General features: G+C 43.1%; 1 protein-coding gene across 1 annotated transcript in view; it reads left to right on the top strand.

Moving 5' to 3' along the window:
- Positions 1-6,323: 6,323 nt before the first annotated feature.
- The window catches only part of Abhd12b (abhydrolase domain containing 12B), a 39,440-nt gene continuing 27,057 nt past the window's right edge, over positions 6,324-18,706 (top strand). Inside the window, exons 1-5 of the mRNA XM_008829839.2 lie at positions 6,324-6,482; positions 11,906-12,033; positions 12,918-13,020; positions 14,699-14,818; positions 17,480-17,510. Of these exons, the coding sequence (XP_008828061.1) occupies positions 6,388-6,482; positions 11,906-12,033; positions 12,918-13,020; positions 14,699-14,818; positions 17,480-17,510 (477 nt within the window). The 5' untranslated portion in view covers positions 6,324-6,387. The remainder of the gene's footprint in view (positions 6,483-11,905; positions 12,034-12,917; positions 13,021-14,698; positions 14,819-17,479; positions 17,511-18,706) is intronic.

Genomic DNA, 18,706 nt, shown 5'->3' with positions numbered 1-18,706 from the left:
ATTTGGATTCTGTTCTTTTCAAGGACAAGTAGAGGAAGTAGTATTCAGTTTATGACTACAAGTTGGTCCTCCCACCTTTCCATCCTGCCCAGGTGCTGTTTTGACTTAGGTTGCTTTCTTGCTGGGTTCTGATGGCCTCTGATAATTAGCCCCGCCTTGCTCGCTCTGTCAAATAAATGCAGCCCATACTGTGTTATATGCCGTGGGCACTCTGTAAGTGCCAAGTGACTGCAGCTTATCTCTATCCTTCGGTGTTGCTTGGGTCTCAGTTTTCTCTATGTAAAATGAGAATAAATGATTGCTTAGACATATCTTCCAGCATTCTATGGCACTCTCTGGAAAGCCTTTTAAAATTATCTTCCATCTCTGAGGCTGTTTCTAAGCAACAGAGCAGTACCTCCCTATAATCCTTACCTGACCTCTTCAGCCTACAGAGATGTTTCTTATTAGCCTGTGGTAATGTGTATTATCTGTTACAGCACATATTTATGATTTGCTTGTGACTCTTGTGTTGTCGTGTAGCTTTTTATATGCATTAGTCTTCTCCACAAAATTAAAGTATAAGCTTCTGAAGCTGGAAACTATACTATATATAATGTATTTGGGAAATACTTGTCAAATAAGTAAATGTCACATAAAGGCATAGGCCTATTCTATTTAGAGGGAATGCTGACTTAGGGAAACAGAAGACTCAAGATGATCACCACACTGGAGGTTTGAGGGACGGTGATGGTGCTGTTTTTTAGACAGAGTCTCTGGCAAGTGGAACAGGTTTGGAAAGTAAAAAGCAAAAGGAATTTAGCAAAAAGTTTCTCTCTACAATTATCTTGGAGGATTACTGAAGAACATTAGCCAAGGAAAGATTTTTAAGACATGAAATATTGGCTAAAGTAACATTTTATTGTGCATAAGCCCACAGCCTCCTAAATGTCTAAGCATACTTTTGGAAACTCTTGTATATATAACACAAGAAAAGAAGTAGAGTTAGGAAGGAACCTGGAGAATCATTAAATTGCTTTGTTTTTGCATTTAATTAATTAATTAATTAATTAATTGGTGGGATATTGAACTCAGGACCTCCTACACTGAGCTATACCACCAGCCCCAGAATAACTAACTTCCAAGGCCCAGTTGGAGGATCCTGGAAAAGGAGCAACCAGACAGGCAGGAGGAAATGATAACTCTGGGATTTAATAGTGCAGCCTTTCTTCATGTAGCAGGATAACCTTGTTATAGAATAGTGAGGGGGCACTGAGGGGAGGGTCACATCTTGGATGCAAAGGGCTCCTTGGAGGGATAACACCCTTGAGCACTTCCAGTTTCAGCTCAAAGAGCCCCCATGACTTCATCACTTCTCCTCAAAGAAACTGCCCCTTTAAGCTAAAAGCATACAAGACTGACACAAATTTCACTCTTGTACTTATAAGGCAAATTGTCTTCAATTAGATCTGCTGCAAAGGCAATATAAAACTCCCCAGGTCTCAGGGACCATTGTGGAAAACGGGGCGGAAAGATTGTAAGAGCATGACCACATGGAAAATAAAAAATTATTTATTTACAAAAAATTGTAAGAGCATGACCACATGGATTGTTAGGTGCATGACCACATGGAAATAGAGTCTGACAGGCTCCTGGGACCTTGCTCATAGGAACTTATAGCAATGGTGTCAGTATGCACAAGACCCATGCAAACTCAAGCAAACAAAAACCCAGCACAGAACTGTGGAAATGGGGAGCAGGCCCCAATCTTAGCTGAAGAATTATTGGCAGCTGATTACTGCTGGGTGAGGAAGAGCTGATCTTAAAGGCAGGAACTCATCTAGAGTCTAGACTGACTAGACCTCAGTGGATGAACTTTCACTGAGGGACATCTGGGGACACTAACTTGACACAATAGACCTTAACAGGAATGACAGAATGTATGAATTCTGACGTGGGAAGGGTTAAGGGAGGGTGCCAGTGGGACAGGCTCTATAAAGATGATTAAGATGTTCTGTATGAAATACACAAAAATTCAATAAAAATTTACAACCCCCCCCAAAAAAAAACCCTTAATACACGTTGTGAGCTGCTCACTTATTATCTTCTAGGACTACCTCAAAGTTCCCCTTGATATTTCATTTAGATTTCACAAGCATCAAAAATGTAAATTTCTCTGTGCATGGCAAGCTCAAAGAGGGTAGGAGGGCAAGACAAAAAAAATGCCATTTGGTAGTTCCCATGGTGCCCATGCTGGTGGTACTGTATACTAGTGGATCCACTTTGAAAACATGCTCGTAATTCCTCAGAAATTAAATACTGATTTGCTCATATGTATTTGCTTTTCTCATTGCTGTGACAAAATGTCCACTAAAGCAATGTAAGGCACAAAGGGTTTTGTTTTGTTTTGTTTTGTTTTGTTTTGTTTTGTGTTTGTCTCACAGTGTGAGGGCACAGTCCACCATGGTGGGAAGGCCTGGCAGCAGGAACAGGAGGGAGTTGGCCACACTGTCCTCAGTCAGGCAGCAGAGAAAGATGAATGCTGGTGCCCGGCTGGTTTTCTCCCATTCTGTGCAGTCTGAGACCTCAGCCCAGGGAATGGTTCCCCCAGTATTCAGGGTGGGTCTTCCCTCTTCTAGAAATGCCTTCACGGAAATGCCCAGAGGTTTATCTCTTAGGTGATTCTAAACCCATCCTTGTGGACAGTGAAGATTAGCCACTGCATGGTATAACCCAGCAACTTCTGCCCTAGGTTCTGGACCCTCTGTTTCTTGCCTTATGGTCAAGAGAAATAAAAAAATATACCTATACAAAACCCTACACACAAAATAGCAGCATTACTTAGACTAACCAAATGTGGAATCGATTCAGAGTTCCATCAATGGATAAACAAAATATGATACATTCATATTATTAGTCAGTTTAAAAAAAAGTATTGATTCATGATACACATGGATGAACACTGAAAGTATTGTGCTAAGGGGGAAAAGCCAGACACAAAAAAATCTGTATATTGTGTGATTTTATATATAGGCAATGTTCCAAAGGTAGATTTTCATTTGCTTAGGGCAGAGGGAAAGGGACAATGGTGACTCATCAGAAATAGGTATGGGTTTCCTTTGTGATGCTTGTGCTCTAACTTTAATGGTGATACTGTACAATTTTGAGCATATTATAATTACTCAGCTGTGCATTTTAGAAGTGTGAGTTTCATGGCATATGATTTATGTCTCAATAAAGCAATATATATATGTATATTATATATAATATAATATTTTATATATATATATATATTTTAGTCTTTTTAGAGACATGGTTTCCCTGTAGCTCCTGGCCTGAAACTCACCATGTAGACCAGGCCTGCTTCAAACTCACAGAAATTTGTCTGCCTCTGCCTCCCAAGTGCTGGGATTAAAGGCATGTGCCACCATGCCCTGAAATAAGGCCATGTTTAAAGAAGAAAACATGAAGTTAGATGCCTTCTTTTCAAGGTAAAGTATTCTCTAGGTAACAGGAAACCAGAAGTTTGCTCTCTATCTTCAGATGCTTCATCAGCAGCTGAGCATCTCCACAGCTGGGAGGTAGCCTGGCAGACAGTCTTATCTCTCATTCCTTTTGTCCAGAATGATGGCAGGTAAATAGGAAGAATGATCCTATCGCCAGCTGAGATTTCTTTTCCTAGCAGAAACTGTTAGTCTCTGTACAAGTGGCTTTGTCTTAACACTCATACAACATGACACAGGCATGCTCGTTGGGGTCATTTATATGTACATCCCTTATGTCACCTTTTCTAAAAGTCAGTTTGGGGCTGGGTTGCAGTTCCATGGTAGAACACTTGTCCAGCCTGCATCAGAGCCTGGGTTCATCCATAACCCACACAGGGTAGGAGTCAGGTCATTGAGGTGTAATTAACATGCAAACAAAGGCACTTTTCACAGATTTCCAGGTCATTTGTAGTCAGGCCGCTACCAGCACAGCTGGGATGTAAACTAGTCCCATGATCCTCAGATGTTCCCTTTAGAAGGAACTTTTGCTCCCCACCTCTAGCACTGGTATCCCCTGATCTGATTTCTACCTCAGGGCACTTTTAAGATTCCTATTCTATATTATTATGATTCCTAGTTTGCTCTACTTAGGATCCTGGTTCCTATTTCTCCAGTGCCCAGTATGCTATCTGATACCTAAAAGTGAATGAAAGAATGAATCTTATTTTCTCGTGAAGCAGGAGGATCAGGAATTCAAGGCCAGTCTGGAAAGAGCAAACAAAAAAGTGTGTGTGTGTGTGTGTGTGTGTGTGTGTTTAGGATGGAAAAATCTTCCATCCTGAGAGCTTATTTTATAAAAATGATACAATAATTTCTAGCCACAGAGATTTGCTGACTGTTTCAAAGACTTCCCCAACTTTCTTGGTCTTGCTCAACTGAAAGGCTGGCCTCTGCTCTCTCAGTTTGAGCAGATGGAAATAAAATCTGCAGTCCTCTAAGGCTACTTGTCTCTGCTCCCCCGTCTGCTCTCTCTAGTACCACAAGGTAGAGGTTCATCCAGAGCTGCTCTGAACAAGTTCTGTGAGATTCCAGACCATCTTCATGAACTCCTGGGATGGAATCCTAAGAACATTTCTCATCACTGAGGTGTGGCCCTATGAAATCTCACCTGCAGTGGCCTCATCAGTCAGGGATCCAAGCCCACTGACAAGGCAGCTACAGGTGGGTTGACACAGGTGTGTTCTAGTCTGATTCCTTTTCAATCTTGATGTGAATCAGAAAATGGACATACTGTAGCTGGACCTGGTGGCCTGTAATCTCACCTGCTCTGGAGGCTGAGGCAGTAAGGCCACAAGTTCAAGTCCTGCCTGGAGTGCAGAGTGAGTTCAAGGCCTGCCTAGGAAATTTAATGCGCTCCTATCTCAAAATTAAAAATGTAAAAAGGACTAGGGATATATAGCTCAGTGGTAGAATACCTGCCCAGCATGTGGAATGCCTAAAATTAAAACCCCAGTACCACTCCATGAAATGGACACTGCCAGAGTGATTAGAAGAAGAATTGAGGGCTCGAGAGATAGCTCAGTGATTGAGAGCATTGGCTGTTTTTGTAGAGGATCTGGGTTCAATTCCCAGTACTCATATGGTGGCTAACAACCATCCATACTCCAGTTATGGGGAATCTGACTCCTTCTGACCTTCACAGGCATTGTACTACATGGATGCATTTACACACATGCAGATAATACATTCATATACATTATATATATATATGTATGTATGTATGAGAAATTGAATAAAATCTCTTTTTACTAGGCCAGTTCTACACATGGTCCAGTCCTTGTGAGACGGGTCTCTCCTTGAAATCTGTTTTCTCTTCTAGAGGGATCCATTTTCTCCAAGCAGAGGAATCTTTGCACACCTTCTGAGAGCTCACAGTCAAAGCCAACAGAACAGGTATCACAGGAAATTACTTTGGGCCTCTCATGATGTTGCACCTTTTTTTAAGAGAAAGCTTGGATGCTGGCATCAAACTTCATCTCTTTTTTCTCACCCCAGCACTTGTGCTCTGGTAGCTTTGGTGGAGCAGCTCTGACAGCCTATCCCTCTTCAACCTTTTAAAGGCATGTGCTCCTTGGTACAAGGATGGGGTTCTGTTGTGTATTGAGAAGTAAACAAAATACCAGGGCTGGAGAGATGGTTCAGCAGTTAGGAGCCCTTATGCTCTTCCAGAGGACAGGGGCTGGGGTCCCAGCACCCAAGACAGGCAACTGACTGTAACTCCAGTTCAGGGGAGCCAGACCTTCTTTTGGTCCATGTGAGCACCCGTAGACACACAAACACATACACCTAAATAAAAATAAATGAAACACCAAAAACATTTCAATTTTGTACATATGGAGTAATTGTGTAGTTCATAACCCCATGGACAGAGCAACCATTTCTTGACCCAAAAGAAATTCTTGTGACAGTAATATTAGGAGGATCTTGTAAACCATGCCTATCAAACTTGCCTTTAATACTGTCATAAAAAAGTTTTACTTTATCTTGCAGGTCCCACACCAGCGAGCACCAGCCAGCCCTCACATGGATACATAATGAAAATCAATGTAAAATAAAATGGAAAACAAAATGGTACCGTTCTGTCTATGTATCTATGCGCAGGATGTTTTGTTTGTATTCTACATCTGTGGGCCTTTGCATGGGAAAGGCCTGAGTAGGCGGCACAGGGAGAAGGCCCCAGCTCCTTCGATGGGTGGGCGATTGCAGCTGCTGCTGCCTGCACAACCCGGGTGGCCACGCACCCCGCCTGTCTCCTGGCGCGCTGGAGGAGGGCGGGAGTCTGCGCAGCAGGGGAGGAGAGGGTGCGGCCGCCGGTGGCAGGGTGGCAGCTCTCGCATCGCAGGCAGCGCCTCAACCACGCGGAATGGATGCTCCGGACTGCGAGGCGGCTGCGGAGCCCCCGGCCCCCGCCTGCAGCTGCGTGGCCGCCTGGTGGGACATGGTCAGGCGGAACCTGCGGTGAGTGCGCGCTGTGGGCGCAGGGGCACCTCGGAGCCGGGTCAGACAGCTCAGTTCTCGACAGCTCTGGTTGCCTGGGATTTGGCAGGGGCGAGGGAGCTGCGCGCTGTGGGCGCAGGGGCACCTCGGAGCCGGGTCAGACAGCTCAGTTCTCAGTTCTCAACAGCTCTGGTTGCCTGGGATTTGGCAGGGGCGAGGGAGCTATCTGACTATCATGAGACAAAACCTGTCCCTGTCCTCTGCGGGCCAGAGGCCAAGCTCTAGGGACCGAGGTTGGCAGAACTCCAGGATTCTTGGGGATGATTTATCCCCATCTTCAAACCATACCTAGACCAGCACGACTTGCATGTAAGTTTGGCGTTTCAGGAACTTGTAACTTTTGAGGGCTTTGGAAATAAGAGATTCCGAAAGGATGGTTCAGGTTCCTAAATCAGTCTCTGATCTGTTCAGTTTACTACTATACAGGATGGATTTAAATATTAATAATAATGGTGGCAATAATAGCACTCTCAGATGGCATCTTTTTAGGGAAAGGGCCTATGTGGGTGGAGAAAGATCAGATAGTTACTGCTTGGCTCCCCAAGTGTGAATCCTCAGGCATGCATTTAAAGGACTTGCTGAACTGCAGTTGTATTGAAATCACTACATACGGGGTTACACATGTCAAGTTCTCAACATTCTTTAAATCGGAAAATGTCTATCATCCTTTTTATTTCTGCTTGCTTTTAACCACCCTTTCTCCCATGAATCTGTGGTGTGAACAGTCATCTTTCATGACTTGATCAGCACCATCAGCACGGTATCACTGATCTTATTTGCACTGACCATGGGTACTGGGTTGGAGACTGGTTTGGGATATGTGTGTATTTCCTTTTGCTTTGTTGACATGGAAAGGTCTTGGCACATTTGTTACATTTCTTTCTATTTCATTTTAATTTATGCTGGTTACAAACTACTCCAGAGTTAGTCATAGCAGGAGACTGTTCTTTGGAAAGCCCCAGGGATGATGACCAATGGGTATCCTTGCTCTGTGTTCCCTCCATTGCTTAGTGCAGAGGTCAGTGAACACTGGTCCAGCCACTTCCACATCCATACCTTCCCCCTTGTAATGGCTGCTGGGAAAGATGACACCCTACCTTCCTTTTGTATAGAACTGGTGGTTGGTTGGTTTAACAAAAACTCATTGGGCAGGAAAGAACATTTACTAGGCAGAGAGCCAGCTACTTTGTTGCCAACAGAGGACCCTCTGCCACTTGCCTACTGATTAGTGAAGGGCAACTCTCAAGAAATGCTTTCTTGGATTGGAGAGATGGCTTAGCGGTTAAGAGCACTGACTCCTTTTGCAGAAGACCTGGATTCTATTCCCAGAACCCACATGGCAGCTAACAATTGTCCTTTTCTGACCTTAGCGAGCATTGCCCAACATGGGTGCACGTACATACATGCAGGCAGTATACTCATACACAAAAAATAAACATAATAAATAAAATATTAAAAAAGAAATGCTTCCTGAAAGAATGAAATGCTAGCTTCTTCATCTGAGTGGGAAGAGTATTGATCTACTATAAGCTGTGCTAAGGCTGAGACACAGACCCTGTCGGTATCTAGAGACCTACTTACTTCTTTGAGCTAAGTAAGTTTGGATTAGCCAATATTCATGGAGCACTTACAGTGCCCAGCCCTGTGTAACACTGTCTGTTGCGATATGGCATAGGGAGAACACTTAATCATGCAGGATCTTCAGTAATTGTGTTTTAGTGCCTTAGTAGTATACTCACTTATTTTAAAAAATTTGTCAGATCGTTACTGCCTTAGGTGGATGGCACCATGTGTCTTTACTTACAAGTAGTTTAAACTAGAAAAATAGAAAATATGCTCAGAAAAGAGGTCGGGGGAAGCTGAAGAGTATTTCCTCCTCATTTTCCCTTGTGTCTCCCAAATTATTACATTTCTATCATAGGTGATATGTAGAGAACTCCCAGGAGTAGGCTGGTGAACTTACTTATCCTCTGCATAGTATAGGCTGTCTCCTATCAGGTGCTAACCCGGGTCTTGGACTCATGAGAGTAAACAAAACAGGCAGAAGTCTTGGCTCTTGCAGAGCTCATGTTGACTAATTTTTGATTGTAGTTAAAAAGTAAAGGATCTCAGAAAGTAACTGACTGTGACTAGTAATAATCAGATATATAGAGATTAGAGACCCATGTGCAAACATCTAAGTGTTAGTTGCATCAAAAATGAGTTTTTCTAGCCGGGCGTGGTGGCGCAATCCTGTAGTCCCAGCACTTGGGAGGCAGAGGCAAGTGGATCTTTGTGAGTTCAAGGCCATCCTGGTCTACACAGTGAGTATAGATTTATTTTTTAAAGGTTAAAAACCCATTCAATTTTATGTCTTACAGGGTTGATACTCAGTTCAATATCATATAACTCTATTAATTGAACTGTGAACCTGAAAATTTACAGCCAATTTTGAAAGAGATGCATCTTTGCTCTGGAAATTGTTATCGAATATGTCAACGCTGTTGTAATGAAATGCTTCTTCTAATCATGTGGTTATTAAATAAATAATTTAAAAATAGTTTAAAAGCAAATATATTCTACAGTTTGCTGCATCTTGTTTCATATAGCAACTTACTAGACTAGCTTACAAGTAAAAATATGGAAAGATAGTTATTGATGCTTTAAAAATGAAGCATTTTATTGTACTTTCTGTCATTAGAAAATTTATAACTGCAAAATATTATGAATATATTAAATAAAGAGTATTAAAAAAAACAAAAAATAACTAAAAGGATGGAGCCCTCTGTCCCTTCTGGCCTCCCCAAGTAAGCATTGCTGCTTTCTTCTTATAAACAAAACACATCTTGTAGTCTTTAATGTGTGGGTTAACAAATTCTTATTGAAATTGGCCCTGTGCTAGACAGAGAGGGATGTTAAGCTGTATATGCTGTGTGGTTCCTGGGCCCTGGGACACAGTGGTAAAGATGGGCTGATTATGGGGAAACAACTGAATAACCAATAACCCAGGGTCAAACAGGCCAGATCATAATGAGTGGGAAGGGCATGGAGAGCAGACCTGGATAGAGATGCCATGCCAGAGGGAAACACCTGGGTGCATGAAGGGTGTAAAGATGGTGAGGTGGAACCTGGTTGGGAGGGTGTGACCTGGTGCTGTGATCACCACATGTTGGCTGTGTGAATCAGCACATGGGATGGAGGTGAAACATGTCTGAATATTTAGGGTAGTTGTCTGGTTAACTGTAGTTTGATTTGGCCTCCCAGAAATTGGTTTGTGGACACCTCTGGGCAGGGATAATTCTCTCTATCTCAGCTTGCACTCCAGCAGGCTTCACCAGTAAGAATCACCAGCAAGGTTCTCTGGCCCCTCTGGGGCACAATGCAGTCACAGCCACAGCTGATCAAAAGGCAGTTGAGAGAATACCAAAGTGCCAAGGTGGCTGTTTGATGTGCCCAGCCTGTAGCGGGGATCCGGCTGAACCCGCATCCTCTGCTCAAATCAGGTCTGTTAGCCCCTAGTGACTTTTGATCCCCTACTGATGTAAGGGAAGTCAAACTGACAACTCCTTAGTTAAAAGAAGCACCTTTGCATTATTGATACTGGGGATCAGGTCACTCTATTCTCTTCCTACAATGCTTCTCAATGAAACGCCTTGAGCTATTTGAGAAAAGAGTCCTGTATAAATTATTCCTTAAAACAAACAACCCCCCCCCAACATATTTCCCTCCACTGTCTCTGCTTCCCAAGCAGACCTTCAAAAGGTAAGTTAGCAGGAGACTACCCTGCCTACCTTCAAAAGATAACTTAGGGGGAGGCTGGCAGGCAGGGAGCTGGAGTGCAGGCATCTGGAGACAGCAAGCAGGAGTGCCCACTGGAAGGAAGGCCTCCCTTGTGGATGCCTGCTCCTCTGTGTCTGTCCCAGTTACCTTGATCTGTGGCTCAAAGCAGTGTCTCTGGGTTCTGATTTTTTTTTATCTCTAGACAGCAATGTCCTGTCTTTCCTGCTGCCTTCATGGGGGCTGTTTTAAAGTGTTATGAAACAACCCTCTTCATGTCTTTCTTGCTGGTTCTCTGAGTAGGCAGCCTCCCATATGTGGTATATTTGAAAAGCTGCCCATTGCTCTGAGCCTGCATATATTTTCTGCTTCTGGAAGAAGTGCCAGAAATCCATCAGAGATTCATCACCTTCTTCCTTCCTGCCTCTCTCAAACAGAGATGTGTGCTTTGATTTTTAAGTCATCAATACTTGAGGGAGAATTAATTTTTCAGAAGTCTTTCTTTGATTACTTTCACAACAGAGGGCTCCTGCCAAGAGGAAGAGGAAGGGATTCTGAGCCAGGGCAGGGGGCAGAGGGAAAGGAGATTCTAAAATACTATTCTTTGGGGAAGTTTGGTGGAGGCCAGCCTTGTTCCTCGGGTTCTCTTTGCTTACATGGGTGGAGAGTAGAACTTGGGGGGGGGGAGTCTCTGACAGCTCTTTGAGATTACAGCAGGATGCTGGTGTCAGGCAGACCTGGGGGCTGTGGCTCATTTATTGGCTTGTGACCTTGGGAAGGATTTTTCTGCTTCTGAGACTCCTCCTTTACAAAGCAAGGTAATGATCTAACACCCTCTGGTCAAGCAGAAGAATGGGGCAACCCCCACCCCCAAGCACTTAGTGTTGACTAATCACCATAGGGAAAAAGATTTGCATAATGGATGATGTAGATAAAAGTCAGAGGCAGGAGAGGCTACTGCTAACCTTTTGTGTCTCTCACCTTTCAAAAGTGGGACACAGTCTTGAATTTCATGAAAAACGTGGCTCAAGACAGAAGTGGTCTTAGTGGGCTGTTGGTGGCATTCCGGTGTTCATGTTGCAGGGCACAGTGAAAGAAGGAAGATGTGTGACCCCTGTCCAGGTTCTATCCCTGTTGGAACCCCTCTGGCCCTTCCCCTATCTCTTTTACTGGCTCCTCAAGGGTCCCCCTCCTGTAGATATCACTTCAGAAGTGGGATCTTTTCTCATGGGCTGCTTTCTTCCTAAGACCCAGTCAGGAGAGTGAATCTGATGGCTGTCCTCGCAGAACTAACAGAGCACTGAGCTGTGGCATCATATAAAGCGTAACTCTGGCTCAGCTGTTTGGATCTATTTACTTAGGACTTTGAGGTCCCATCTAGGGCTCCTATGGGCTGCTCACCATGACACACACATCCTGCCTTCCCATTCACACCTGACGGCCTTCCTCACCTGGCTGCCCCTTAGTGCCAGTTTAGACAACTGCACGCAGCTGTATAAAGGATTTTGGTTCCGTGCCAAGATCCAGGGTTAGCCTCTGAAATTGGATTTAAGTCTGAAGAGAAGAGCAAATCCAGATAAAACTAGGACTGATTTGGGAGACCTTGTTAATGTCTCAATATTTTATAGATCTTTTCCACATTCCTGCTCAGCATTGGGAAGAAAAATTGTTGCTGTGCACCGAAGCTTTACGAGTAAATCTTTGAAAGAACATATCTTCCCTCGTCTGATGAACATGTTGATTTATTTTAATTGTTGTAAGTATATACTCTCCATGAATATTTCTACATACATTTTCCCAAATAAGGAATTTACTGAACTTAAGGTCATGACACAATTACTTGTTATAAACTGTGGCTACACTTAAGGGGGCTGAAACCTATTCAATATGGACTCTGGAGGTTAGCACGAATCCTTCCAAATGGCTGGGAATAGAGGAAGATGTGTATGTGTATGTGTGTGTGTGTGTGTGTGTGTGTGTGTGTGTGTGTGTCTGTGTCTGTGTCTGTGTGTGTAGGCCACTTCGTTTACTGAGGCATGGTCTCTTGCTGAAACTGCAGCTGGCCAACTTGCCCCAGGATCCCCTGCCTCTGATTCCCTGGTGCAGAGACTGGAAACTGCCATGTCCACCTGGCTTTTATGTGGTGCTGGGGGTCCAAACTCTGGTCCTCATTTTTGTGCAACTCCTCTGAGCTCTATTTACTGAACATCACCCCTATACCTCTGCCTCTTGTTACCTGCGTTAATTATAGAAGGCAAAGAAGGGAGAGAGGGAAAGAGGGAGGGAAGAAGGGAGGGAGGGAAGAAAGGAGAGATTACTATTTTTTTCCTTCCCTAGAATAATACTATCCTAGCTCATGCCCTCTGCTGTACATCAATCTTAGATGTATCTTGCCCTGTGGCTAATAATAAGGATGCTTCCTGCTGGCTTGCTTGTTTTTGCTTGTTCCCGCTAACCTTTTTGGGGAAATGGTTTCCTGTATTTAGACTGAGTAAGGATGCAGATGCATGATCTCTCTTATATCTTAGTTTGAAACTTAGAACTTACATCTAGTCACCTACAAAGGTGAATCCCTTTTTAAAATTGTGATTAACAGTCAAGGAATTTGATTCTGAGCTGATCATGATTTCTGCTTTACAGATAAAGCCCCTTTTCTTGTGGATTTAAAGAAACCTGAGTCAAAGATTGCTCACACAGTGAACTTCTACCTCAGGCCTGAGCCTGGGGTGCTGTTGGGCATCTGGTGAGTGTGTTGATTAGACATCAGGTTGCTTGAGGGAGCAGGACTTCCTGCTAGAAGGGTAGAAGGGAGCAGGGCTGTGGTGCCTGCCTGTGCAGAGGTTTATCCTCTGTAGAAGCTTCTGGAAGCAGTTCCACACACCCTTCTTTTTATTGTGAAAGCTCCCCTGCTCAATTTTATTTTACAGAAATTTTGCTTTGGAGTATGAAGTCTTTTAAATACTGCTCTTGGACTTTGGTTCCACCCTTCCCATCAGCCCCCTGCTCCACACACACTACTCATTGGCTTTCATTTCTTTGAATTTGAAGTTCCAACCATAGAATGTTCTGGAACAAGTGCATACAACTTCTTCCTAATCCTCAGGAACAGTCTAGCTTTTAGTTTGATTCTTTGCCACATGGGTTTGATGAGACAGCTGTGTTCAACTCAGTTGGAGGCCAGGGGTGCCTATGTTCCCGAGGTCCTTGGGATGGCAGGCTTTCTGTCCCTTAGTGACTGAGAGGACTGAAGATTTGTAACCTCTTGTTCAGTCCTGCAGGTCTCCTGTGAAATGGTACAGGGAGGCATTTGCATTTTCAAAGTTCTTTCACTAGTTTAACAAGATGGAAGTACTGGAACACAGGTCTTTAAAATTACTAGGTCACTTGGTTTCTTTAGTAGGATTGGGTGGCTTCCCTTGAGTAGAAACCCCCAGAGCTAAGTATCTTAGAAATTAAAGTGAAGAGGTCTGTATATGGAGAAGTGATTTGCATATATAATCCAGGAAGGCTCCTCAGGCATGTTACAGGCCAACTTAAAAATTTTAAAACATTTATTTTTGTTTCATGTATTTAAGTGTTTTGCCTACATGTATGTAAGTGTACCCATGTTGCACAATGCCCACAGAGGCCAGAAGAGGGCCATCAGATTCCTGGAACTGGAGTTAGGGATGGTTGTAGCTACCATGTGGGTGCTGGGAACCCAACCTGGGTCCTCTGCAAGAACAGCCAGTGCTCTTAACCACTGAGCCATCTCTCCAGTTCCTCACAGGCCAACTTTAAAGCATTTGACTCATATTCTGAAGTAACTATAATTTAATGGTGGGAACAGCACATTATGTTAACCATCTTTGATTGTATGCTAAAATCACCACATGTTCACATGCTGAAGTCTGAGTATTAGAACTTAAGCAACTATTGAAACATATCCATGCCTTTTTAATATACTGACTACAAAGCAAGAAAAAAAATAGCTTGGCTTCATGTTCAAGTTCTGGGTTTCTAACTTGTGTCTTCAGCCATATCAAGGCAGATGGTTAATATCTATTATCTTTTACTTATTTCTACCTTTTTTTTTTTTATCTTTTAAATGGCCTGTACCTCAGAACTAAGAAGTCTTAGAAGTCTTAAAAGCTTAGCAGAAACACAGTTTAAGAGGATTAAACCAGTACATGGTGAAAGGGTGTTGCCTCTGCCTGGGTGGTAGGGTAGGGCAGTAGAAGTTTTCATCATGAGCTGTTTCAGGATATTAGATTTTAATATTAGCTTATGCATATATTATTCAGATAAAAACTTTAGAAATACATTTAGAATATGCACACACATAGCTTTCTATTCCCCTTTCAACATAATCTTTCTCATAATGATATGGAAAGAGAGAATTACTGCCTCTGCAGGCTTGTAAACCTCTGTTTGCTTTTTAGGCACACGGTCCCCAGCTGCCGGGAGGAGGATGCTAAGGGGAAGGACCGATGCTGGTACGAAGCCGCCCTTCGTGATGGAAACCCCATTATTGTTTATCTCCACGGCAGTGCAGAACACAGGTCAGAGTCTCTGCTTGGATTTTTTTTTTCTTCTTTTCTAAAAAAATTTTTATAGCGATTAAGAGTATTGAGCTGGGTGTGGTGGCGTGCACCTTTAATCCCAGACTTGGGAGGAAGCGGCAGGTGGATCTTTGTGAGATTGAGGCCAGCCTGGTCTAAGTAGGGGTTCCGGGTCAGCTGGGGCTACAAGGAGACCCTGTCTTTAAAAAAAAAAAAAGAGTATTTCTGAGCAGTGGGGAGTGAAGGCAGTTTCCAACTCTGTGGACATGGTTTCACATATTTGTAGTCTTTTGTTGAAATCGAAGGTATTCTAGGAAAAACTTTAAAAAAGAATTCTATATGTAGGGAGTTCTATATAAAAGGAAGAAAAAAATTCTTCTAAAATCTGGGATCAATGAGGGCAGTGGTTTCTTTACTCACAGGAACATCCAAGATGATGGATTGAATAGAAATGGAATCAGGTTTTTATTTTTATTTATTTTTATTTTTTTTTTTAAAGCCTTAACCAAGAAAACAGGCTATAAAGAGTGGTCTCATTCATGTATGTCTGCTGAGAGACAAGAACTGTCCACAGAAGACTGCTAGACTCACAACCTTACACAGGGGCTGCTAGAACTCCAACCCCCAGTCCTCGTGTAAGAACATCTACCCAGCCACTGTCCCTTCGCCCTCAGACTGGTGCCACTCTTGTTTTTAATCCTTGTAGCCAAGAATAATGGTTTCCAAATAGCTTCTGCAATCCTCCTCCTTTGACCTTGAAGGCTTGCCCTGGCCTGCACCCTTTTCAGTATGCGCATAGCTTCCTGCACTGTGAGCATTCCCATTGCAATGCTTGCTTGTCCCAAATAGTCTCCAAATACTCAATGGACACTCTCTGATAGTTATTCAGGTTGACAAACCCGTGGATGACTGAAAAGGGGCTGGGTGTGCATTCTGGGAAAAAGCAGTTTCCACATCAGGAGATTTCAGTGGAGAGTCCTTTGTTTAGCATTCGTTCAGTTCATCCAAACTCTGACTCCTAAGAGATGTCTGCAATTCTGACCTCAGGAGTGGGGACTCGGATAAATTCCAGTCTAACATATTCATGTCTCAGCCCTGTCCCTGTGGTCCCTCTCTGGCTTTGTCACAAAGCTGCCTCCCAGAATCCTGTTGTCCTTTGATGTGCTGTCAAAGTCTTTCCTCACCCTGATGATTATCAGCCAGGACTGCTCTGCTTGGGGGAGGGGCAGTGCAGCTCCAAACTCCCCCATCTCTGGAGGGACACTGCAAACCAAATGACAGGCTCTGGAGCCCGCCTGCTGGCTAGCTTGCCTGTGTCTCTTTGTCATTTTCTGTCAGGTGATGGCTTTTTTAAGACTTGTCTTTTCTCAAGGTGCTTGCTCTGTCCATTTTAGAATCACATTCCCTGGGATTTTCAGTGAAACTGAATGACGTTCAGCCCTGTTTAACTTTGTTCTGGTTGTGTGAAGTTGGACAGTGTTACAGAATAGTTATTTTAAGGATCAGCAACCACACTGCCGTGCCTGTGCCTCTGTGTGAATCTGAAATTGTTCTCAGTTGACCCGGATTTATGGGCCACTCCCTCCTTAGCTTCTACCCTCAAGTCTCAGCTTGTAGTCAGCTGTACTGAACTCAAAATACTGAGTGCTGAGCAGCATTCCTCTAATGGGAAGTCACGGGGGACCTTGCCAGTGTATCAGAATGAGTGGATTTAAACTTCAGGTCTGTAAGGGTCTGTAGGGTTTACAAACTCATCCCCAAAATTATACATAGAATTTGAAGGATGGAGATATATATGAAATGGATTTATAGCCTTAACTAGAGCCTCAAAGGATTCTGTGGCTTACTAACATTAACAACTTTGGCTCTATGGCAAATTTCAAATGTTTTTGAAAGAATTTTCTGCCTTTTGGATAATTCTTTACTTTCTTCTGTTAATGTGAGAGAAGATGCTGTCATTTATCATTTTTAGGGAAAAGGTTTTTGTGCTTGAAAGGGAAAATCCTTCTTCATTTCATCTTATACAGATGGCAGAATTGATCCCATCCTCCTGGGTTCTGAAAAGCCATGTTTTTAAAACTCATTTTCCTTTAGCTTCTAAAGTAACTCTAGAGATAAATTCTGCTACATAGAACTGAGAGGAGGTGGGTTATTAGTAGTTCATCAAATGCTCATGTTTGCAAGCTCTGAGAGGCCCAGGCATTTGATACTTGATGGAGGAAGAGAAAACAGCAACAGCGGGCCCCTCACTCATCTACTGTGACACAGAGAAGCTGACTTTGCCATCAACAAACATTTCTCTCTCTCCTAGCCATTTATTTCTCTCACTTTAAAGACCAGTGTTAAGTCAGCCTTGGTAGCACAGGCCTTTAATACTAGTCTTCAGGAGGTAGAGGCAGGTAGGTCTCTGTGAGTTCGAGGCCAGCTTGGTCTACATAGTGAGTTCCAAACCAACCAGGGCTACATAGTGAGATCCTGTCTCAAAATTTAAAAAAGTAAAAAAAAAAAAATAAAAATAAAAATAAATAAAAAAATAAAAATAAATAAATAAACAAAAAGACCGGTATGGGATCAGATGCCTGAAGTCTGAGAATGACTTTTAATTAATTTGTCATTGTAGTTCCTAATTCTTGCTTATTTTTCTACCTCTTTTTTCTGCAGGGCAGCTCCTCACAGAATTAAGCTGGCAAAGGTACGTCTGTGAGGCCGCAGGCCACCAGCTTTCCAAGTCCCCATGAGTCCTGTCTGGACTGCAGTCACGAGCTCTCCTTCAGGCCCTCAGGGCCATAGTCTTGGGAGAGATCAGTCTCCTGGGTGCTGCTCAGGGTGTTGTGTGCCTGGGGCCTAGAGTCTCACCAGTAGACTTCTCTTCCTCCATTGCCTATGGGGATCAAAACACATGGGGACCACTCTGGGTTCCAAAACCCTTTTATGAACTTAAATCTCATCTCCACAAAGTTTCTGAGTCAGTCCTTTCTTCCTTTGGATGGGTGATTTCTTTAAAAACAAAATTCTCTGTTACCAAATCCTCCCTCCCTCCATTTAACCCTCCCTCCTTTCCTTCCTCTCTCTCTCCCTCCCTCCTGCCCTCTTTTCCTTCTACCCTTCCTCTAGTCCAGGTACTTTCACTTGTGTTCATTCTCCACTGATATTTTCTCTCTTTTATATACACATTACTGTGATTGCATCCATGTATATTTTTAAAAAAGATTTTTTGTTATTTTTATTTTATGTGTATGAGTGTGTTGCCTGCATGTTTGTAAGTGCACCTGTGTCGTGCATTGCCTGAGGAGGTCAGATGAGGGTGTTGAATCCCTTGGAACTGGAGTCACAGATGGTTGTTAGTCACCATGTGGGTGCTAGGAACAGAACCAGGTCCTCTGCAAGAACAGCCAGTGCTCTTAACCATTGAGCCATCTCTCTAACCCCAAATCTATGTATAATTTCATGTTGTGTTCTTTTGATGCTGTTCTATAAATATTTTTCAAGTTTTATGTGGCTATCACAATGACCGATTTAAAGACTACGCTCATTTCAATTTATTCATAAATGCTATTTCACTGCTGTTGTAATAAAATTTTTCTGAATAATTTTAAATAGTATTGCTACAGAAAACTTAAAGCACCTTTTTCCCCCCTTGTTTTGTATATTTTCCTGGGGGTGAGGATCTGTTATTATTCTTATTCACCGTAGGGCGCCACAAGCCCCATGGTGCGACAGCTCCACTTCCGCTTCCCTGGCACTTAGCTTCTGTGTGTGTTGAATAAGTTTCTGGAGGTAATGTGGTCTGGATCAAGACTGAAAAAGTTCCATTTAGATTCTCACTTCTAGTTCAATTTGAATGCAGAAGCTGCCCGATGAGGGTTGACCACAAGTGTTCTCTGCTGT

This window comes from Nannospalax galili, unplaced genomic scaffold (genome assembly GCF_000622305.1).
Source record: "Nannospalax galili isolate Female #2095 unplaced genomic scaffold, S.galili_v1.0 scaffold253, whole genome shotgun sequence".
In the NCBI taxonomy this organism is placed as follows: domain Eukaryota; kingdom Metazoa; phylum Chordata; class Mammalia; order Rodentia; family Spalacidae; genus Nannospalax; species Nannospalax galili.
Note: the sequence above shows the minus strand (reverse complement) of the source record. Positions and strands in the feature narration are given on the sequence as shown.